The sequence below is a fragment of the Triturus cristatus genome, chromosome 7, assembly GCF_964204655.1.
Source record: "Triturus cristatus chromosome 7, aTriCri1.1, whole genome shotgun sequence".
NCBI classification, from domain to species: Eukaryota; Metazoa; Chordata; class Amphibia; order Caudata; family Salamandridae; genus Triturus; species Triturus cristatus.
The window spans coordinates 568,182,619-568,207,349 of record NC_140590.1 but is presented as its reverse complement, the minus strand read 5'-3'; the positions used below and the strand labels follow the sequence as shown (position 1 = coordinate 568,207,349).

At 47.6% G+C, this 24,731-nt stretch overlaps 1 protein-coding gene across 2 annotated transcripts in view; it reads left to right on the top strand.

The window, feature by feature from the left end:
* The window catches only part of LOC146810138 (polycystin-1-like), a 545,091-nt gene that overhangs the window by 180,722 nt on the left and 339,638 nt on the right, over positions 1 to 24,731 (top strand). For both annotated transcript variants that reach the window (XR_014966550.1, XM_085617085.1), the window contains exons 12-14: positions 12,179 to 12,937; positions 15,194 to 15,325; positions 22,685 to 22,860. Coding sequence is in view for 1 of the 2 variants with exons in the window: in XM_085617085.1 (XP_085473211.1) it covers positions 12,179 to 12,937; positions 15,194 to 15,325; positions 22,685 to 22,860 (1,067 nt within the window). In the remaining variant the exon portion in view is untranslated. The remainder of the gene's footprint in view (positions 1 to 12,178; positions 12,938 to 15,193; positions 15,326 to 22,684; positions 22,861 to 24,731) is intronic.

Genomic DNA, 24,731 nt, shown 5'->3' with positions numbered 1-24,731 from the left:
AATTTTTAGTTGTGAACTGAAATGGGCTGATAAATACTGTTGTGGCCTCAAGAATCTATATGTATTAATTACTGTCCACCCATGCCGCCGCTTGGAGAACTCTTGTTTATCAGCCCATAGGGATTTCTTTTTAGCTGCGCTATTTACTATTTTGCCAAAGGATCCTCGATCCAGACTTTTGGCCCATGCTGTTTGTAGGGCCAACTCAGCCAGGGACTCTCTCAGAAAGCTTCCCCAGGAGTTGGATGATACATGATCCCCCTGGAGCTTAATTTCTTCCCAGCATAGGTTATTTAAAGAGTTCGTATCAGAGGAGCGGAGCACGTGGCACAGTTTGATAAAACAGCTCATTACTCGAAATTTCTGATGCTGGAGGCCAAACTCCAGTCTGACCTGCGAGGGCGAGACTGATTTAGGCAGGTCAAAAACTGCTTTATAGATCTTTGTCTGCAATGTATTCAAAATGTGCATTTCTTTGCCACACCATGGAGCCAGGCCGTAGGACAATTTAGGTAGTATTTGAGCGGCCATTACTTTGAGTAAATGAGAGAAATTTGGACTGTCCATCCTTTTGCGAAGTAATTTATATGCAAAAATTAAAGAATGTGCCTTAGCTGTTAGAGCCAGTTTGTGATCTTTATGGGTTGCACCCTGCCCAATTATTACACCCAGGTATTTATATGAGGTGACTTCTTCGACAGTTGTCCCCTTAGCCGACCATTTAATTTAAGTTTCTTGCGATCGAATAGGCGAACTATTTTTGTTTTTTCTTTATTTAACTCCAGTTGTTCCTTATCCAGGTAGGACACGAGGTTGTTTATTGATCTCTGAAGGCCAATGGGAGTTTGGCTCAACAGGACTATATCGTCCGCATATTGCAATATGGCGATTGGCTCGTTGACCAGTTTCGGGGGGTGAGACTCTGGTTTTTCAATGTGCGGAGCTAAGTCAGATAAAAACAGATTGAATAGGCTGGGGGCTAAAACGCAGCCTTGTTTTAGGCCGCTTTGTGTCTGGATGCTTGCAGTTGTGCTTAACCCATTGCCTAGCTTGACTCTTGCCCAGGTATCCTTGTATAAGGCAATTATGGCATTGAACATTATAGATGGCAAGCCCCAGTCACTGAGTTTTTTCCATAACTTGCTCCTGCTTACCCCAATGATCATCCCTCAGCCCCACCCTATTCAACATTTGCACCCCCCCTTGCCGACATCGTCAGATCCCAAGGCCTCAAAATAATCTCCTACGCCGAGGACAATCAATTCATTCTCTCACTCACTGAGGACCCTACCAGAGACAGAATCAACTTCTGCAGTGCCTTGAAAGATGTAACCAAATGGATGAGAGACAGCTGCCTCAAGCTTAACTCCAACAATACAGAAGTGCTGCTCTTTGGGAAGAACACCTCCATATGAGACCAAAGCTGGTGGCCAGCAGAACTCAGACCAACGCCCACACCGACAGACCACGCACGCAACCTCTGCATCATCATCCACAGCCAACTGACAACAAAAGGCCAAATCAATGCAGTCGCCGCCTCTTGCTTCCACACTCTCTGCATGCTCCTCAGAATCTTTAGAAGGATCCCTATGAACACCAGAAAGACCCTCACCAGACGACTAGTCTAGGGAAGTGCTCTATGCTTGAATCTTCACCCAACTCCTCAAAAAACTCCAGACCATACAGAACTCCACTGCCAGACTCATCCTGGACCTCCCCAAATGGACCCACATGACCCCCCACCTTAGACACCTCCACTGGCTCCCCATCCAGAATAGATGCTAGTTCAAGATCCTCACGTATCCCTACAAAGCTCTACGCAACCAACGACCATCCTACATCAACAATCGGCTGAACTTCCACCTTTCTGCAAGACACCTGCGTTCTGCCTCACTCGCCCTCACAGCCCCAGCATCCATTGCAGCCACAGCTGGGCCGCTCCTTCTCCTACATTGTGGCCAAGACCTGGAACGCCCTACCCCTCCACCTCTGAACAGCTCTCTCCTTAATTGGATAAGTGGACGAAGTGTCTTGTAAAGCATCGGACAGACTGCCAAAGGCATCTCGGCCATCATCAGTGCCAAAGACGAATTCATCAAACCCCTTAAAATCACAATTGACTTCGAACAAATCCTCCAGGCTAAGTGAGTCCTGGTTGTGTATTTTGCTGTTACGAACACCACTTTCTCTTGTGCCGCAGAGTACACCATTGTCTCTTGTAGTGCTATGGCTAACCCATTCTTGTGTAGCACTAAGGCTACCACACATGGAGGAGAGTATTTCATCCCTTTTTGCCCTTGACCCGGTGTTCTTTGATCTGTTCAGATGTCGTGTTTTCTTTAGGGCATTTCCATCCTTTTTGGTTTGTGGGTCTGTCTTCGTCAGAGAAGTACTCCTCCTCTTAAGGAGCACTCCTCTTCCTCCTAGACATAACGTCCTTGACCATTTCCTTGATAGTTCTTCAGACCCTCCTCAAAATATTTCCTAATCAACCTATATCAAACCATTAAAACCATAAAACAATTTGCAATCATGATTTTAGGTAACCTTTACAATGATTCAAGTTAGCATGCCCATCGACTTTCTTTTTCTCATGCAAGCCCACAAAAAAGATGCTACTGAAAAACAAATACACAGATTAGGTAAAGACTTCAAAAAATACAGTGCCACCCTGCATGGTTTAAAGTTTTGAAGTTTTAAAATGGGTAAAATAAAAGCTTCTCTTTCTCTGTGGTAAAATTTGCAAAACAATACCAAATGTAAGTCAGTTTGGGGTGAGACATTGTCACACTGACACGGTATGAGGTCAGCATGCATGAATTTCCTCTCTGGGAACCCAAGCATCAGGGGGATAAAATTCAGACGAAAACGCACCAGAATAAATCTGTGTTGAGCCATAGTAATACGTGAGAGATAGAAATAGTGATGCTCTCCCGCAGGTCTAGGCAGAACAAAGGCATACGCGATAAGCGCCTGTTGGTGACAAATCCTCCCCCTGCAAATAAAAGCAGCCCTCTGCATGTATAGATCAGTCAATTTCTATTTAGACACGTTCCTACAGGAAGCTGGGTCTTTGAACAGCTCCTCCTGCCCAATGGCTCTTAGCTCAGCTTCTACATAACTGATCCAACCGATCCCACTGCGACCCTCCAACCTGAGGCAATCGCCAATAATGCGTTGTGTTAAATTAACCGTCGACCTCCGCCAGATGGAGAGCCACAGTAGGATCGGTGCCAACCTAATGCAATCAGACAAGTAAGGGAATGCTAATTCAAGGTGTAAGATGAAATTAGTAGTGAGACCCTAGACTTAAAAAAGGTGTCTTCCATTCTCTGCAATTTCTCGATATGAGCCATTCCCCAGACTCCAGCCCCATAGGTTACCGCCACCTTTGTTTTGGCTAGATAGATGGCTTTAACCATGTCCACGGGGCTGGCCCCCAGCTTCTTAATAAAGCCTCTTATCGCTCGTAGGCTTCTTTCCATGCCCAGGGCTCTGGCAGCCACCAATTTCAACCAAGTTTGTTTGCTGTTGAACAGAACTCCCAGGTATGCAAAGGAATCAACTACTTCGATTTTTTTGGAGGCTAAATGAAAATGAGGCACTTTTGCACCTCGGGTAGCTTCAGCTATAATGGTAAAGGATTTACCTTCATTAACGCGGAGGTTCAGCGAGGCCATAAAGGCAGCATACGCAGTTAAAAGGCTCTGAAGAACTATGCCTGTCCTCGCTAGTAACACTGCATCATCAGCGTAAGCCAATAATGGTAAGGGGGAGTCATCAAATCTGGGAACGTCGAGAGAGTTGAGCCAGACAGGGCCGCCTCCACCCCGTTAGTATAGATGGAAAAAAGAAGCGGGGCGAGGACACAACCCTGCCTAACCCCCTCCTCGATTTTAAACACACGTGTGCATACTCCATTTCGGCCACATCTCACACAGGCCGTGGCGTTGGCGTATAGCTGATAAATGAAGTGAACGATTGGAGGATCGATACCCATTTCCACCATCATGGGACACACAATCGAACGCAGCTGACAAGTCCATGAAGGCCATGTATAGCTTTACGCCCTTGGCCTTTGTGTACTTGTCTATGCATAGCAAAAGATTAAGACATTGGTCCACAGTCCCCTTTCCCTTCTGAAAGCCATATTGTGCCTGCATTAAGATGTTTCGTTCCAGTGCCCATGCCTCCAGACTGGCTAATAATAGCCGGCCCATTAATTTTGCCGTTGTATCCAGAAGGGAGATGGGTCTATAGTTGTTCGGACAGCCCCTATCTCCCTTCTTGAAGGTGGGGACTAGAACACTATGTTTCCAGGAGGGGGGGGGGCCTCTATGGCTATGCTGTTAAGTACGTTTGTTAAAAGTGGGACCCACATGTCTCTATTTACCTGAAAGAGGTCAATGGGAACCCAGTCTGGGCCTGGGGCTTTTCCCGGGATGCAGGCTGCCAACCCTGTTCTTACTTCATGGATCGAATAAGTCAAGAAGCTACTAGGGAGAGGTATTGGGACGGGTTGCGTGGATTCTGAGGTGGCTTTTAAACTAAAAATGCCCTCAAAATGCTTTATCCATGCCTCTTCCCCTACATGCGTATCTAGTAACGGATCTTTTACGTCTTTGAAGTAGGGGGTATTTATGATTTTCCAGAACTCCCGGCTGTTCCCAAACCTGACAGCTTGTTCAAGGTCCTCCCATGCCTTCTCCCTTATGTCCTATTCGTTTGGATCTCGCCTGCTTGTACTCACTTCTCAGTGTTCTTATCAGTACCGGGTCTCTGGGGTTAGATTTTAAAGCACCTACTAGGGATCTCTTTGCTTTAGAGCAAACTGTATCAAACCAGTGGCTCAGATGGAAGTCGTTGGCTGGTTTGGGACGGGTAAGTGCACCTTTTAATTTTTATTAATAAGTCTCTAAACTGAGTGACTATTTGGGAGGGAGGAAAGTCCTCTACCAGGCAGTAATAATGGGCTATTATAGAGTCAATCAAATTTAATTTAACAACCTAAGTCCATTTTAATTGGTAACCATTTTTCCTGGCTACTACGATGTCATCCACTACCTGCTGGTCTCTTTTCATTTTATATGGGAGGGTCAAATGGGAGTATAAAATAGTGTGATCGCTATAGGGAGTAAACAGGGTGGCTATGTGGTCTACTCTATCTCGTATAGCCAGAGAAACTAAGACAAAGTCGATTATTGACTCGGTATTGTTTCTCCTAAAAGTACTCTCCATTTGACCGATCCTTGAGCTAATAATTATGCTCAGATGCCTCAAGTAAATTGATTGGTTTAGAGTGCCACCATATTCAGTGTGTGAGAAGTGACAGAGAGGGTTGCTCTGATGGTCATCCAGCCCACACACCTTAGCCTCATTATACTTGCACAGGTGTATGTTAAAATCCCTCATCCAGATTAAGCTGCAGGAGGGCTTAAAAGTGCGTGGGTTAAGGCAATCCAGCTCATTGCCCAAGTTGACTACTGGTCTCTTCATGTTGCCCCCAAATTCGTTATTGTAAAACTTAATTAAAATCCAGTAATATCCTTTGTGAACTCCAATCGTAACATTTGGAAGTGATTGTTCGGAGAGCCTATCTGCTTTATGTGACTCGGTAAGGTGTTAGAAATGATGGTTAATAAACCCCCTTTCGCTCTACCTGATGCAGAGGGCACAGCTAGTGTATAAAAGGTACGATACCCATCAAAATACACTGGCTCATTGGCCCATGTCTCTTGAAAGCAAATGATATCCTGCTTTGACCAGTAGTTGTGCCACTCTGCATTACCCAACTTGGAAACGATCCCTGCCACGTTCCACAATGCCAAATTTATCTTATTTCCATCCACCAGCCTCTGTGTTAAAAGGCGCATGGGAGCTACCTGCAGGGCGGGGATTACTTGCTCTGAGGTGAGAGCCGGACAATCACTCGATGGTAATGGTCAATCGCATGCTTCCAGGGCTGAGAGGGAGGTATATCTATTTGATCGGCCAACCCGTGAGACGAAGCTTGTGTGTTCATAGTCAAGATCTCGGGGAATGTTTATCGCTGGCCTCATCTCACCCTGCTGCACAAATCCTGGCAAAGGACCCTGCTTACAACCCTGCCTGTAAAAGTACTCCAGTTCCAGAGGAATTATCTGCGTGCTTTTCAGAGATATCTTGTGTAAATTTTTAAGAAGCGCACTGCCAAAGTGCGCTTGATTAAAATGTATTACCACGCAGTCCCCTGCAAAGGATTTGTTAGAATTACCAACCCACAACACCCTTCTTGCCATAATGATCTTATTTGCTACCTGGTAGCTCCCCGTGCCCCGGTCCATAAGATGATTAGATAGCCAGTGCAAACATTTGTCCATTAACTGCGTGGTTGATTCACGTTGCTGGTCCCGTAAAGGAGGAACATTTGCCAGGACCAGCACAAGAGATGAGGCTGCTGGTGGAAGATGAAAGGGTTGATGTTGATGAATGACCACCTCTTCCCGATGAGGAACTTGAGTTTCCGATGGAATAGGTCTCTGGATTGTTTCACCCGGTCCTGTTGGAGCCCTTTGGTCGTTTCTACCCGTGCCCAAAAGAGTTGGGGCGCAAACCTCCAGTTGGCCAATGGATGGTGCACAGGCTGAGGGAACAAAACCCCCTGCACAGATGGCCATGTTGGAATACCCAAGGACGATGAAGGGCTTGCGCCCCGACTAGGGGGCCTAGTGGGTTAAGGCTTATCTGTGACTGCAGAGAGACGGTCGATATTTAGGATCGCCATTTTTGGAGGGGCTCGCAAATTTTGAGTCTCTAAACTGGCTAGTCTCTCCTCAATTTGAGACAGCTTCAGCATGATAGGATCGAGTAGGGTGGGCATGAGTTTAGTTGCTTTCTGCCAAAAAGATTTGTCCGAAGCTATGTCACAGGGCAAGATGTTGGCTGGAGGGTTGGGATTAGGCAGAACCTCAAGTGGGCGAAGATAGGTTGAGGAAGCAAGCACCCCACTAGCCTCTACTTATTTGAGCCTGTATGAAATTTGGTGGTGGGGAAATAGCAGATCAGAGGATGAGTCAACTACCCTCATAAGTCAGTCATTATAATAATCCACATTTGTAAAGCGTGAACAATCACCCGTAAGGGTCTCTAGGCGCTGGGGGCCGTCAGGAAGATTAAGCTAGCTATTGCCCAGAGTCACGTGGTGCTGGGCTAATCTGCCGCCGGGGATCGAACCGTGATCCCCAGATTCCGGAGTCAGTCGCCCTGGCCACGGCGCCACACCTCTTCCCTTGAAGGCATCACTGAGACATGCGCTACAGCTAGCTGTCACCAGACAAGACCTCTTGTCAGTGTGGTGGGATGTCCTAGAATACTTGAATTGGAGGTTTCAGTGACTGGGGGGGGGGGGGCAATTCCTAATGTCAATAGGCCCCCAGATTATCTACTGTGGCCTTGTTCCTAAAGATTAGTTCAATTGTGTTAAAGTTGGAATTGGGGTTTGCTATCCTTTTGGCACTGATGAGGTCATTTTGGATAACTGAACAACAACCCCTAACATGTCGAATCCAGTGTGTCACCTTATTTTTGATGGAGACATCCCTTTTGTAGCTAGCTTGAGTAGTCAACATAGGGACATTAGTCATCATGATGGAATCAGCAGTAGCATATCTGCAGTTGGTATGGTGCGAAACAGATTTAGTGGTACAGCTGTGGTCTGCCCAATGAAAAAAGAGCTATCAGGTGTTATACAACCACCGTGGGTTCTGAGAGACTGGGTGCTACGGGTGCTGGTAGTTCCCCAATTATGCCCAGAATGCTGTGGTGCAACAGACCTAGAGGGGCACCGGCTGAGGTTATCAGTGGGGGTCCAACCCAAGGGAAGGGAGGCCCATGTTCAAATAAATCAGTGGTAGATTAGATGAAACGGAAGGAGGTCTGGCAGTAGATGTAATTGTAGAGTGATGACCAGTAGCTACTTTTTCCCTGTTGGAGGCTAGAAACTGATTCAGGGAAGTAGTCAAACATGAAACCTCTATGGCACCCTCAGCTTTCAAATCCAGTATGAGTGAAGTGTAATAAGCCTGATTGGGAGAGTAGGAACAGATACAACAGGTGCCACAAATGTACTCACAGAGTTGCTGTCAGCAACCTGCTTGTTTGTCAATTCACACAAAGGAGCGAAACGATTGCTACATAGCAAAACACCATCGGGTGAGACCTGAGTTGGATGAACAGAGGCAGAGAACACTGGTGGAGATGTAAGCCGTAAGTCTACTTTATCCATGCTAGTTGACTCATGGCCCAGTTCTCTGGGTCTCTTAAACAATCTAGGAGTTCTCTTTTGCTTGCTCAAGTGTTTGGTGGTAGGGGGGCTAGAGATACATGGAAGCAAAGCGGTTGGTGGTAGGACAAGTATCTCCTCACATTCGACCAACAGATTATCAATCCAGTCTAAAACACAGTTATCCCCAGTATTTTTTTTTTTAGATTTTTCAGCTTTTCTTTTTCACAAAACCTGCAGCTCCTTCAGTGGTCTTCCTTTTCCCCATCGATAAATACAGATAACCCAAGAACAAAACTGCAGTTATAGGCAGTGAGTCAATGAGTCAGTGTATTAAAAAACTAAATGACTCACTTGTCAGAAACATCTTTGGTGTACAATACCACTCGAGGAACTTAGTGTGAGCAGCAATAGCGTTCATATGGTTTAACGAACAACAGTCAACAGTACCTTTGGATAAGCAGAATAGACGTTGGGTGGGTGGCCCAGCCTCCTCTAGGTTCTGACAGGCGTGGACGGGACCGCCCATGCTTTTGTAGTTCTTGCAGGGAACAGGAGGTGTTGTTGGAGAGAGGGTTGATGGGATTTGTGGTCCCGCAGCAGCCTAGGCATCTACAGCTTAACCCCCAGCAGACAAGTCCCGCAGAGGGGGTAGCGTGCTCCAGCAGCGCTTCAGAACCCATACAGCATGTAACAAAACTGGCCCATGTGGTTCTGGTGTCAGACCTGTTTTCTTGTTTTTTCATTCCTGCAGTGTTTAGTCTCTAATCTGGGGATGTCAGAGCTCCTTGTCTGGCACAGAACTCCAGATATTGGTTGCTTGTTAGCTAGGATGACAGGACTCTTGCTATTGAAAGCCTTGTAAGTGATACAGATAACCTTGAAGATGAACAGCACTTGTAGGGGGAGCCAGTGTAGATGTTCTAGCATGCGGGTGATGTGGGTGGATTTGGATTTCTCTCTGTTCCTTGTCGAGCCGTGCTGATGAGTGAAGGATGCTTTTTAGGTGAGTGAGGGTGGTGTCTGTGATGCCGTTGAGTAGGGTGTAGCCTCCATATAAGTGAGAGAGTACTAGGACTTAAACTGTCATTCTGAAGTCTTCTACTGGGGAAAAAGGTTTCACGTTTTTCAGAGTGAGAGTTGAAAATAGCCTATAGTGAAGTACTTGAGAATGTGTTCTTTTTGAGTGAGAGGTTTGAATTGAGGGTGAATCAGAGGGATTCAGCCTGGTCTGTCTGTTGGGATGTGAAGCTCATCAGGTTTAAGTTGGAGAGACACGACTGAATCAGAGAGTGTTTGACATTGCTAGAAAGCAGGAGGAATTTGGTCTTTTTGGGGTTTAGCATCAGGTATTTTGGTGACATCCAGGTGTGTTTGGATTTGAGGTAGACTTTGAGTCTCTGTAGTGATTGAGGAGATTTTGAGACAGAATTTGTGTTGTCAGCATAATGGTAGATCTTGATGTTACTATCTGCAAGCATGGCTCACAAGGGGTCCATATAAAGGTTGAAAATGATGGATGACATGATGGAGCCCAGATGATGGGGAAAGTCTGAGATCTGATCGTTCTTATTTGAATATGTTGCTGTTGGTTGGTGCAGGAGGATGTGAATCATTGCAGGATTGTGCAAGTGCAGCCAAGGCAGGGTGTCAGGGTGTGGATCAATGCAATATGGTTGATGGTGTCAATAACTGCAGAGAGGTCAAGCTGGACCGGAACGCAAGGTTCATTTTTTATGTTGAGGAAAAGGGCATCTTTGACTACTTGGAGGGTGGTTATTTCAATAGTGCAGCATGGTTGGATCCCCGATCGATAGAGGTGAAGTCGTTCTTTTTGTTAATCTTCTTCTACAGCTGGGTGGCAACTGCCTTCTTGATGATTTTTTCAACAAATGGGAGGTGGGCCATAGGATGTTAGTTGCCAAGTTCGGCTGGATCTACTGCAGGTTTTTTTCAGCAGGGTGAGAATCTGTGCAGCCTCTGGACAATCCAGGAAGGTGTCCCAGGGTTAGTGAAAAGCTGAAATTGTGAAGAAGTTCATAGATGGTAGTGTGGATGATGGTGATAAATGGATGATCTTAGATCTGATTGTATTCATGTTCTTTGTCTTGTAATGAAAAGGCTGATAACTTTGCATCTGTCGGCTGATGGTGGGGTAGCATGTTCTGGGGCAGGGTTCACACCCTATTGCTCTGCCTTACAGAGAACTAAGCTTTTGTTGGTTGCTCCATTGATTGAGGTATTGTAAGTGGGTGGCTTTCGCTGTGATGCTGATGGCACGATGGTTGCAATGGAGTGCTACCAGAAGGGCAAGGTCCTTCTGGAATTTTGAGTTTCTACATTTTCTTCTCTCTTCATATGGTGTGCTTGTTTTCGGTAAGTTCTTGGGTATACTAGGGTGCTGATGACTTGGAGCCATGAGTTTTCAGAGGAACATAACACTAAGTGATTCTTCATTGTGGTGTTGTAAATGTTGTGAAGGGTGTTGAAGTATGTGGAGAGCTGAAAGGGCCTGGGTAGGTGGATTAGTTCTTCTTGGAGTTCTCCTAAAACAGAATCTTTAAATAAACGGAATGTAAATTTCTCCTTTTTCTGCTGCCCTTCATGTGGGGAAGTGGCATGTGATAGCGAGGAGATTGGTGACGGGGGTTGTAAATAGTGATCAAAATGTGATTACTAATTCAGACTCCATGTGTAAAAATGCTTCTATGGACCCTGGCCAAATTACAAAAGCAACCATGAGCACAGAAATAACAATTTTGCATGTTAACTACATGTTACACTTTAGGGAGTGGATGCAGTATGACTGTAAGCGTTTTCACGCAGCTATTTGATTATATGACATATAGCATGGACGAAACAACGTATCTTACTTATGTATAGCATTAAGATAAGTGAATAACAGGGCCACTGCCCCTGTAAGGTAAACTAACAATGTATGAGATATTAGTATTTTGCTTGCATTTAATGCCAGTCAGCTTGCCTGTCGAAATGTTGTAGGTGGTGTTCTGAGAGGGAAAATACAGTTTTTAAACAGTATGGGCTGGAATATTCCAATTGGAGCGAGACCAGGGTGGATATGTATTTGTCTTGTCTCTTTCTAGAATGACCGAGTGGACAGAAAAACTATGGACTGGAATACAGTCTGAGTAATTTCAAGTGGCTTAGATTCATTCAAGCATTCTACCTTTCACCTTTTTGTTTTCCTCATTGTGATGCCCAAAGTGTGACGGGTATGCCCAGACGTGGGTCCTGGGCTCACCATGCTATGTGAATAAAGACATACCTCATTGACGAGGCCTAAATAGTTCATAACTGGTCTCAGATTGCGTCTATTTCCATCTGTGCTGCACCTGGCTGGGCAGTTCCAGGTGAATTGTTCCTAGTAGAGCAGGAAAAAGGCTGATTTGCATATGGCCGGTCTGTGGCATGGTGGGGGAGAAAACAATGGTCTGGAATGCATCTCCAAGTACTTATCAGTGGCTGAGATTACTTTAAGGATTCCACCCTTCACTTTTTTGTTTTCCTTAGTTTTTAATGAGAGGGCTCGCATCCTGGCACTTGCTTAGCAAGCCTCAGAGATACCAAATACGCCACAAGAAACCAGATTTCATCTGTCCATGAAAATAAAAAAAATGGAGAGCGAGCAAATCAGGGGGATTTCTTCATAGTACGCAGAGCATTGGCGACAGTTTGGAAGCCATAGATTTTGCCTGGTGGGTGTATGAGAGGAGTGACGGTGGCTTGATGGTTGAGTCGCACCAGTATTAATGATGTAGTGGTGACATCAGTCAGAGTGCGGTTGGGCAGTGGCCCTGTAGCAGTACATGAGGGCCGGCACTGGCCCACCTGCTTTATCCAGGGTTTTCCAACTCGCTGGCTGGCAGTGAGTGATTTGTTGATGCTGCTCTCTTCCAGGTGATCCTGCTGGAGAAGGAGATCACAGTGTATCCCGATGACATCATTGGGATCCAGCACACTGGAGGGGTGGATGCGCTTCTCCGCTGCCAGCACAGCCCCTTCTCTCCCTGGAGACAGAGCTACATGAGTCTTAGGAGAAACGCCTGGTGGGAGAGCCGGGTCACTGCGCTCACCAACCCTACTTGGGTAGACGATGCTGTCTGTGACCTTCGAGTGACCTTTGCCTATGGCCGCAGGAGTTTTGCAGTGACAGCGCTGCTCAGTGGACAGGTGGAGCCAGGGATGTACACGTATACTGCGGTCATTCACAATATGGTCAGTAACACACAGGTCACCTGTGCTGTGGACGTACAGAGCCGGGTGGAAGGACTACAGATCATTCATCCTGTGCCAGTAAGTGGCACGATTCACCTGCCTACCCAGTCCAGGGCAATGCTTGTCATCAAGATTGTATCTGGAACAAATGCCACGGTGCAGTGGACAGCACCAATAGACCAAGTGGGCATAGGGTTCCAATCCTCTTGCCCTAGCAGTATCCAGGCGAGCGTGCCAGGGTGTCGCAGAGACACCAAGGATAGCTGGTTCTCCTCTGTGTGGGTCTTCCTGGCAGACACTCGAGAAGAAACCCTTAATATCCTGGTATCCAACCAGATTAGCTCACAGAACCTGTCGGTGAAGATCCAGTCGCACGAGGCCATCACAGCGCTGCGGGTGGAGCCTCCGGGGCCTCGTAGGATGCTGGTCGGTGTGTTGCAGGTGAGATATCTTTGGGGTGAAGAGGGAGGTGTGTCACTCATAGTTCAATACTCACATTTCTCAAATGAACAACTCATGCCCATCTCCATGTTCACTAATTCACATACAAACTCGTTGACACACACTTATTCACACAAACACTAACGAGCTTCGTTATCTAAATGAGCAGTCATACATGTACACGGTGACCTAATCCCCGAGGTATAATCTACGGGTCTGTACAGGCCGGTGCCGCACTCCATAGATGGCTCCTCCCCATGCACATCCATTCGGGCTTTATAAATATGTGAGATGGGCAGGCGTTAGCCGCTCAAAAAACCTCACGCTGCCTTTGATCACAGAGAGGCGAGCATTCATAGCCATCAGACGCTCACCCATACCCTCAAACTCATCCTAACACTCAAACTTACACACACACACACACACTCTAACACGCACACAGTGAAACTTTCGTTCTCTCACACACACACTCAAACATACATACATGCATCCCCCTCACACACTGGTAGAGGTGGGTGAAATGGCTGCCCTCCTTCTGAACAGCGGACGTGACGCTGTGGTAATGATGCCGTTTCCGCTTCTGCCTCTTGCAGATTGGAAAAAAAAGAAGGAATATAGGAGAAATGCGCCGCAAACCAAGAACGTCTCGTGCCAAGCATTGAGGAATGCTAGGACCGAGGAGTTCTCTTGCTGCCCAACTGTCAATGGCCGGCCACTGCTCACATTAAGTTAATGACAGTGCATCGCCCCGTAAAAGTGCTCCTTATTGGATCTTCCCAGCCCCAAGCAGGGAGCCAATTCCACTTAGGCGGAAAATGCACTTGCATCCATACTCTTATTATCACTCTCCCACATGTATGGACAAAGAGGTAACCATATATTCACCCGTAGCAGCACGCGGAGATAGACAGAAGCACATAGTGCACAGAAAGGCAAAATCTGCATAAACAGGCATAGATCGCATGCAGACACACAGAAACACATTTCCAGAGAAGTTCATATCACAGGGTGTAAGTGCAGCATACATTACTGAAACACATACAGCAACGCATGATGCACTGGCGGACACATTAGTATATAACACATATTGTTGCAGATACAAACAGGGTCCATGCAGACACATGCTAGCAATGCTTACACTCAACAAGCACGCATGCACACAGAAGTATATCGCACGCAGGATGAAAAAATGGACTCATGACATATGCAAACACACAAAGGGGCAAGCATGAATACACACATACATAATCTCCCTTTCTAACCAAACAAAACACACACTCTACCACACCACAAAATCTCAATCCAAACTCGGATACCACAAAACATGCCAGCTGGCCAGGCTAACATAAAAAGCAGTACGAAGAGTAACAACCACCTTTTATTTTCTTGCACTCGCATTGCTACATTGTATATGTGCACGCGAGAGTTCTAATGTTATACTTTCAAGAGTTCTAATGTTATTATGTGTAAAGAAAGGAGATGTGTTATACCTGCTGCTCAGCCAGTGTGACTGTGGTGGTGGAATGTTGGTGTGTGAGGATGCTGTGGAATGTTGGGGAGTGAGAGAGTGAATTGGAGGATGGGCTGAGCAGCAGGAAGGCTGCTCCTGATGATAACATCCATCCTAATAAATCAACCTACATAATCTACATGGACCAGGCGTCTTTCATTTACAACAGGCACATGTTGCACATGCAGACACACACAGGTACAGACCTCGTACAACAACCACAGAGGTACCTAGTGTTGACAGACAAACCAAGGTACATTATATTACCCACCCTCTGGCACATGGGCACCTATAATTTGCGAACAACGAGAGGGGCATGCAGCTAACACAGAACACAGACTGATCCTATGCAGATGCACACAAGATTAACCAGATACGCGTGGGCACATAGCTGACACTGGCACACACATGGCCTATGCACATACCGACATCGACAAGATATGTGCAGCCACAAAAGCTAATGTAAATGCAGTGTGGGCACACTGCGCATGCAGACACACAGAGTCCCAAGCAGACGCACACAGAGGCACAAAGGGGCATATTCACCCCAATGAAGTTTCAGGGGAGCGTGTACCATGCAGTTGTGCCTCTTTAATGAAACATAATCTAGACAGCAATGGTGGTAGAGGGCATAGTTAGAGAAAATTGGGGAATGGTTAGTTTAGCAAGAAATGTGTGGCTAAGACATAAGTGGCTGGTTCCGCATTCAGCACAGTGGCCACTGACCCTGGCTTCTTTCACCACAGGTATTTTCTGCTTCCATCAGCCGGGGCACCTCGGTCTCCTACACCTGGGTTGTGGATGATGTAGAAAGCTTCGCCTACACCGGCCCTACATACAGCCTAAGGCTCCAGAAGGCCGGCATCTACAAACTGAAGGTGAGAGCACACACTGCCGATGGCTAACTAATGCAGTGAACACCAGTACAGACTAAAGAAGGACTAATATGACACCCCATGGGTTGCTTCTATGTGATCTAACATGTCCATCTCTCTAGCTCTGCCATTGTGCACATGTAACACAGATGTGAGTATTTCTAAAAGGAGGTCCTTTCTATAGGCTCCCTGTGCTGTGGTGTGTGCTTCCTTTTATTGAGGCATCGGTACAAGGCGGATGGTTGTGGGCGTATTAAGCCGGTCCCTTTCCAGATGCAGGCAGTGTGGACAATGGGGACAAAATGACCATTACAGCATGGCCCCAAAGTATTCATTTCAGAATGCAACTTTGTGTTTTATTGTATTACATCATAGACACAATGTCCTCATTTCAAAATAATCACCTTTTATGTCAGAATGAATCTTCATTTTCTGTACTATTGCATCATATATTAATAGCATAGTACATGTATATTGTGACATCATGAACACACTGCATTTGTTCCAGAATTAACGTTCTTTATCCATTGTATGACGTCCTAGATGTAACGCATTGATGTTATGTGTATTTGTGAAGTGGTCTATCCCCTGCGAGGGATTCCTGGCACTGAGCAGGCACGTGTGCCTGACCCTGCTTATGGTAGTTTGGTTAATTGAAAATCCAGGTCTTTTGCGTTTTGAAAAATTCAAGAAGAGTGGAGGAGGCTCAGATGTGGCGGCCGTTCCACGCTTTAGAAACAATAGAAGAGAACGAAGAGAACGCACATCCCCCTTATCTGGTTGTTTATGCGTTGGATGTGTGAGAGTAGAGTCCTGTGGAGCTGAGGGGTCTGGGACGTTGGTGGAAGGAGATTTCAGAATGTTTCTACATTTTTGCAGCGTGAATCTTTCTGGATTCACTATGCTGTGCATTATTCCGCGATCTTGTGGTTGGGTCCGGATTCGTAGTCTTTTCTTTTTTTTTTTTGTTGTTTTTTTTTGTAGCCCAGGTGGGCGGAGACGACCACCATTTGGTGCACCTCCCGTGACGTCGTCGTGCTTCCTGCGGAAGTCCCACCTTTGGGGCGCCATCTTCAGATTCTTTTTTCCGCCGTTGGGTCTGGATCATCATCGGGAAGCTCCAGAATTACAATCGAAGGAAGAAGAAAGAAAAGCGAGTTTCGTCGATAAATACTACGAGGATATCACAGGAAAGGAAGAGATTTCATCAGGAGCGCGAAGAAAGGAGGTTCAGCGCCCTTTTCTTCGACGACCTTGGAGAATGCGCACTCAGAGGCCCTGAGCACAATGGACAAGACGCCATTCAAGTTCTGCCCAAACTGCCACCACAAGTTCGCGCAGAAGGACCAGCATCCAGTCTGCAACCTCTGCCTACCGGTCGAACACCAGAGTAAGGACTGCAACGCCTGCTCAGTCTTCGCGCCGAAGACGCTCCGGGTGAGAGATCGGCAGAGAAGAGCCAACGCCAGCATGGATGGCAAGGGTAAGGCCCCGTCGCTCTACGATCTGGGCCTCTCCACGGACGATGAGGACAACGTCGCCGAGACAGCCGAAAACTTCACGGTCATAGAGACCGACAAGAAAAAAGAAGACGAGGTAAGAGAATCGTCGAGCGCAAAACAGAAAATACCTCGAAAACACGAGGGTGACTCGAGAAAATCAGAGTCAAAGTCCACGAAGGGAGCCCCGGCGCCGAAAACTTCGACGACCAAAGGGGGAACCATGGACAAGAGGCCGAGCGGATCCTTCGAAAAGGACTCCCTGGTGCCGAAAGACGCCGAAAAGCAAGGGTCGTCGAAGACAACCCAGGAATCAGGGCGATCGACGCAGAAAGAACGGTCGACGTCGACGCAAGTTTCGTCGAAAAGACCCGCGGTCGACGCCGAAAGCATCTCCGAGATGGAGAAAAAGAAGAGGCGGCTCGAGGCCGAAATGGAGAACATCCTTCAAAGGAAGAAGGAGTTCGACGCCAAGATGAAGGAATTCAAGATTCCAACGGTTTCATCGACGGACGTCGTCGAAGTCGAGGACGAATTCGACACCGAGGGCCTGACGAGGGATCTCGAAGAGGAAGACGAGACCTATTATGACGGCGAAGCCGAGGAAGAAGACCAGCAGTCGTTCTACGGCTCGGCGCCATCTACCAGCCACGACATCGAATGGCAGGATCTCGACACCGAAAACCCGGAGGAGCCCGTGGACACGTACCCTTCGAGGCCTTCGCCACCCGACGACATCGGGGTGTACAATATGGTGGTCAGGAGCGCAGCGACAGCCTTCGGCGTCAAACTCGACGAAGAGAAGCCGAAAGCCGGTTTTCTCCTCGAGACCCTGCTCCCCATCCAGACGAGGAGCCAGTTCCTCCCCATGCTACAAAGTGTGATGAATCAGGGGAGAGAAGCCTTCAAGGCACCAGCGACCTGCCGGTCGATCACGCCCAGGACTGAGAAGAAATATAAGCACTCTTCCCTGGACCCCCCTTACATCAAAGGTAGCGTGACCGCCGACTCCATCATAGCTTCCACGGCCAGGAGAAGGGCCAACATACCAGCAACTTCGGGCCCACCACCTGATAAAGAGAGCAGGAGGATAGACCTCACAGGAAGAAAAGTCGAGAGGAACGCCGCAATGCACTGGCGCATGGCGAATTCCAATGCACTCCTCAATAGACACCAGTACCAGCACTGGGACGAGATGGGGGAGCTAGTAAAGCACCTCCCCGAAGAATACCGCCAGAGAGCCTCACACCTGGTAGACGAAGGCAAAAACATCGCCAACTCCTGTATAAAGACGGCGTTGGACGGGGCAGAGACTTCAGCAAGACTCATGGCCATAGGGGTCACCGAGAGAAGGCATGCATGGCTAAGAATCTCGGGATTCAAACCGGAGGTGCAGAACAACATCCTTAGCACCCCCTTCAACGGAGAGACACTGTTCGGAGCAACAGTAGACGAGAAGCTCACCCAGCTGAAAAAAGAAAACGAAACGGCGAGGTCCATGGGGGCCCTACAGCTGAGGGGAATGAGGCGAGGCAATCCCTCGAGGAGACCCTACGGTAGGGGAGGAAGCCAGCAGGGGGCGTCGCACCAGACGTTCCAGCAGGGTCAGCAGGGTGAAAGTCACGGACAAGGTCAACAGAAGCAAAACTGGCAGTACCAACCTCGGGGCCAGTCCTTTCGCGGGAGAGGGAACGGACGTGGCCAGAGGAGGAGAGGGGGGACCAGCCCTCATCAAAGTGACTCAGCACGCAAGAGGACGCCTACCCTCGACATGCCCCCAAGGGTGAGGCGCAAAACAGTAACATCGGGGGGGAGAGAAGGATCAAAAGCCTACGAGCATACAACACCAGTAGGCGGAAGGCTGAGGTTCTACCTTCACGAGTGGCGGCGTATAACCACAGACAAGTGGATACTGAACATCATGCAGTACGGATACTGCGTAGATTTGGAGAAAAAACCGCCAAACAGGAAGCCAAAGGGAAGGCAGAGATCGGCTCAAGAACTGACCCTACTCAGAGAAGAAACACGGAAACTTCTAGAAAAGAGAGCCATAGAGGCAGTGCCGTTCAGAGAACGCAACAAGGGGGTCTACTCAAACTACTTCGTGGTCCCGAAAGTAGACGGAAACCTCAGACCCATCCTGGACCTGCGATACCTAAACAAGTTCATCAAAACACAAAGGTTCAAAATGACTTCGCTGCAGGAGGTACTGCCCCAAATAAGACACGGGGACTTCATGGTCACCGTGGACCTCAAGGATGCCTACCTGCACATCCCAATAAACAGAAGACACAAGGGACTTCTAAGGTTCAACATCGACCAGGAACACTACCAGTTCACAACCCTGGCCTTCGGATTAAAATCGGCGCCAAGGGTTTTTACAAAATGCCTGTCGGCGGTCGCGGCCCACCTACGAAGGCAGGGAATACACGTCTACCCCTACTTAGACGACTGGCTGGTCAAGGCAAACTCACGCGAGAAGTGCGAGAGGCACGCAAAACGCGTAACAGACACTCTCACGAATCTGGGGTTCTCGATTCACTGGGGGAAGTCATCGCTGGAACCGGAGCAGGTGAAGATTTTCCTGGGGGCAAAAATCAACTCCCTGAACAGTACAGTGGTGCCCAGCGACAGGAGGACAGATGCCCTACTGAAGGAGACGCGGCTCTACCAGAAGGGGCGAGCTCTGACAGTGAGGTCAGTGAGCAAGATGATGGGGATGATGGCGTCGTGTATCCAGCTGGTGCCGAATGTACGCCTGCACATGAGACCATTCCAGGAATGGCTACAACAGCAATGGTCACAAGCAAACGGAAGTTGGGAGGATCTAGTGGTTGTTACGCACGCAGTGCAGGAGGAGATAACTTGGTGGAACAAAGACAACATGACAGCAGGGAGAAGCCTGACACCACCAAACCCAACAATGACCATTACCACGGACGCATCGCAAAAGGGATGGGGAGTGCACATGGACAACCTCAGAGTGAAGGGTCTGTGGGCTCCAGCAGATGCGGTTCGCCATATCAATTACCTCGAGTTGAAGACAATCCTGCTAGCCCTGAAGGCATTCCAGAGGCACCTGTACAACCAGAGGGTGTTGGTTCAAACAGGCAACACCACGGCAATGTTCTATATCAACAAACAGGGGGGGACACAGTCGTTCCCTCTCTCCTCTCTGGCTCAGGAGATTTGGAGATGGGCCATACCTCTCAGGATAGATCTACTGGCAATTCACCTACCGGGGAAGGACAATGTGGAGGCAGACTGGCTAAGCAGGCAGACCTCGGCATCGCACGAATCGGAGCTCAATGGCCAGGAAACGGAGAAACTTTTCCGGAGATGGGGAACTCCCACAATAGACCTATTTGCAACACGCCAAAATGCAAAATGCCAAAGCTTCTCGTCCAGGCAACCAGATCAGCAATCCCAGGGAAATGCCCTATGGATAAGCTGGTCGAGGACATTTGCCTACGCCTTTCCACCGATACCCCTGTTGCACAGAGTGCTCGACAAGTGCAGAACCAGCAACATGAGTCTGATCCTTGTGGCTCCGCAGTGGGCAAGGCAGACATGGTTCTCACAAATTCAAGAAATGGCACAAGGCAATCCATACAGGTTCGAGAGGAGAAAGGACCTGCTCTCAATGCAAAACGGAGAGGTCCTGCATCCAGAGACAGAGACCCTCAACCTGGCGACATGGCTCCTGAAGACCTAGAGTTCGCACACCTAAGATTGCCTCAGAGCACTATGCGAGTGCTACGGGAGGCAAGGAAGCCAACTACACGAAAATGCTACAGCGCAAAATGGAAGAGATTCACTGTGTGGTGCAGGAAAAACGGCCTGCAAAACAGAATGACAAGAGACTCAACAGTGCTGAGGTACCTCACACACCTTCTAAAGAGTAACCTCTGCTCGAGCTCCCTAAGGGTACACCTAGCGGCGATCGTTGCCTACACCAGAGGTGAAAAGGGTGGAAGTTTCTTCACCTCGCAGGTGGTGAAGAGATTCATGGAAGGAGCCAAAAGAATGGCCCCTCCGAAAAGGTTGCCGCCGCCGGCATGGAATCTAAACGTGGTTCTGACGGAGCTCATGAAGGCACCGTTTGAACCCATTCACAAAGCCACACTGCAAATGTTGACGATGAAAACGGCCTTTCTAGTGGCCATAACCTCACTACGCAGGGTGAGCGAGCTTCAAGCACTAACGCTACAGGAACCCTACATTCAGATTCACAAGGACAGGGTAGTCCTGAGGACGGACCCACACTTCATGCCCAAGGTGGTGTCGGCGTTCCACATGAATCAGAGTATTCAGATACCAAGTTTCTTCCAAAACCCGACTTCAAACGCAGAAAAGGCCCTGCACACCCTCGATGCCAGAAGAGCAGTGATGCACTACATTGAGAGAACCAAGGAACTCAGGAAGTCGAAGCAGCTGTTTGTGTCCTTTGCTACTAGCTTTATGGGTAGGCCAGTGACTAAGGGCACCATCACTAGGTGGATTGCCCTCACTATTCAATTCTGCCACAAACAGGCTGGACAGGAGCTAGCGGAGGGGCCCCAGGCTCACTCCACAAGGAAGAAGGGGGCCACCGTTGCCTTCCTGGCGAACACGCCCATCCAGGACATATGTCTCGCGGCAACTTGGGCTTCTGTGCACACGTTCACGAAACACTACTGCGTGGACATTCAGATGAACAAGGAAGCACAGGTTGGACAGAAGGTGCTTCAACACATTTTCAACGACCAGCGCTCATCTACCACCCAGCCGCCACAAAATTAGGAAAACCGCTACAAAGTCTATGCACAGCATAGTGAATCCAGAAAGATTCACGCTGCAAAACGAATAGTTTCTTACCTGTCGGTGTAGTTTTGCAGCTTGAAGATCTTTCTGGATTCACTAGCGAACGCACCCACCTCCGCCAGGAAGATGAGGCTGGAGGAAGAGGGGGTAGAATGAAAAAGATCAAAGAAATGAAAACGTACAGAAAAATGGACAAGAAGGATTAATCAATCGCCTAGGGTTAAAAAAAAAAAAAGGGAAAGGAAAAAAGAACCCGAAGATGGCGCCCCAAAGGTGGGACTTCCGCAGGAAGCACGACGACGTCACGGGAGGTGCACCAAATGGTGGTGGGCTAAAAAAAAAAAAAAAAAAAAAAACAAAGAAAAGACTACGAATCCGGACCTAACCACAAGATCGCGGAATAATGCACAGCATAGTGAATCCAGAAAGATCTTCAAGCTGCAAAACTACACCGACAGGTAAGAAACTATTCGTTTACATTGTATGACAGCATACAACGAATGTATTATTCCCCCAGTGCATCTGTACTGTTCGCCCTTTGACGTCAGGGACACAATATACCTATTTTAGAATAGATCATGTTTTTAAGACATTATTGGTACACTGTGTTATTGCCAAAAGCATCCTTCATTTTCTGTTCCATGACAGCATGGACGTACTATGTTAACCCCACAGTGCATCCATACAACTTACTCAACACAGGACCCACTCAGCTTCTTTGCCATTTGTGTGTCAAGATGAGCACAATGGGTCCACCCAAAATAATCTGTATTTGTCAATTCTAGGACACAAAGGATACCATGTATGTATATCCCACAATGCACCTTGTGACATCGTGGGCCTAGTGCATTAATTCCAGAATGCACTTGTGACATAATTGGCATGTTGATGTGAAATGGATAAAATGGCACATGTTTGTCTTGCTTGAAAGATTTGCTGTATCCGCACAGGTTGTAGGAGGGATGACGGGAATGACCTTACCTGGCGCTGGCCATTGTTCAGTGGATCGACGCCAGGCTTTGAACTGATAGTTGAGGTGAAGTGTTTTTCTTTTCTGCAGCTCAGAGCTGAGAATCCTGTGAGCTCAGATACAGTTGAGCTTCAACTAATGGCGGACACTATGAACCGGCTCCATGACGGCCAGATCTTGGGACTCCATGAGGTGTTGCCCGTGAACACCTCCCACGCACTGACCTTTGGGGTGAAAGTGGACATGTCTATGCAGGTCACAATAAGGTAAGAGAGCCATTCTGTGCACATGAGAAGGAGCTGGGACTTATGCAGAACCTCTCAAAAGAGTCAAATCTCCCTCCCGGCCTAACAGGGTCTACTATAAATGGCAATCCTAAGCAGGAATCCGGTGTTTGATCCGCTGCATCTGGCACACACTGCAGGCTCAGCGTTCAATGGGACCTCCAAGAGCACAACCTCTTGTGGTTCTCTCTTGGGGTACTTCAGAATGGTCTCCTTTTCCAAACCCTGCTTGTGTTTCTGCATGTGATGTGTTAGTGATGTGCTACAAATGTTATGATCTGAGGGTGGTTCCAAGGAGTGCAAATCCCTTACAGCTGTTCACGTGGAGGTTATTGTGAACTGATAGTGCACAAGTGAGGGACTGACCTTATCCAGAGCCTCCTCTACGGATCAGTGTATGTGTGAACATTATATTTTGATAAACTCTTAGACATGATGGCAAAAGAGAAAGCAGGCAACAGGGAAAAGCGATGAGATCAAAATGCTTCTGATGGAATGACTGGAGATGCAGAGTGCCAGAAGCACCCTAGTTAGAGGCCTCTCTGTCAACCTCCATTAGGTTTAGGCTTCATGACGTCAGATCTTGCATTTTGCATGTAAGGTAAATCTTGTAACTTCCAGGGAGCTTATTTTTCGAAGAGCTTAACTTTTGGCCTAAAAAAATCCCCTTTGAGAAAGCTTCTCTTAGCTTTTTCAGTCCAGGAACTAGGAGCAGGAATGCTATGGGGAGGTGGTGCAAAATGCCATGTCCCATGCCAGATAAGACAAGAAGAGAATGGCCTCACTGTAACGACAGACTAAGCCTCCATCCTTTGTGGGTCATTGGTCATTGGCATGACTATCACCAGCTTGGGTAAGGTAATGTGGTATTTAGAGACATCAAAAAGGCAATAAGAAGGGTCCTGCCAATTTTAAGAACTGTATGTCTGCCGTCCCAAAATGGATGCCTTCAAACTGCTTGCAGATGAATGCCAATAAAACCGAAATTCGGCTGTTGGGAAAACATTCACATGAATGAGAAGGCCCCTGGTGGCCAATCCTGCTGGGGTCGCCTCAGAGCCCAAAGCAATCATTACACAATGTGGGTGGGTGGATGGACGACTCTCTGTGTTTCGAGCCACAAGTTAAAGCTCTGTCCTCGGGCTGTTAAATAAGACGCCTTAAGAAACATCAGAGGCTTTTTTTGTCCACAAGGGCAGAAGATGATAATCCCGGCTTCAATCCATAGGTGCTGGGTATGGTTACTAGGGGTGTTGCAACACCCTGGCTTAATTTGAGCCAGTGGTTTCCTGTGCTCGGCACCGACACTTAATTGTCAACACCTGCACTTATGACAGTCTGCACTGTTTACCTAAATTAGAGATTAACACAACAACAGTTGTTTATTATTTCAATAAACAATTAAAAAAAGTACTAATAACTGCCGCCCAAGCCAATATTGTAGCTTTGGGGACTGGAATAGTCTGAAATGCCATGCTTGTAGGGTGTGTAAATTAATCGTTTTGTTGATTCTGTCACTAGCGGCACGTATGGGGGCAATGAGTAGTGTAAGCTGCAGTGTCCTATTGATGCCCCCCCCCCTTCCCGGCACTTTGTATTTCACAAATTAAGCACTGTGAAGCACCCCCAGAAATAACTATGCTGGATTTCAGAAGGTGAATGAGCAATATAGATGCCTTTACAATTTGTGTGTATCCTGTCACATTTGCTGTGTGTGCAAAGACAAAGGTCAGAAATCTGTCTATGTCTTCTGACACATTGCTTTGTATTCGGAAACTGGCGTGTATCTTTATTTATCTGACTGCAAAGTGAAAGGATTTTGTAAAAGTGATCTCGGTGACAATCCTGCTGGG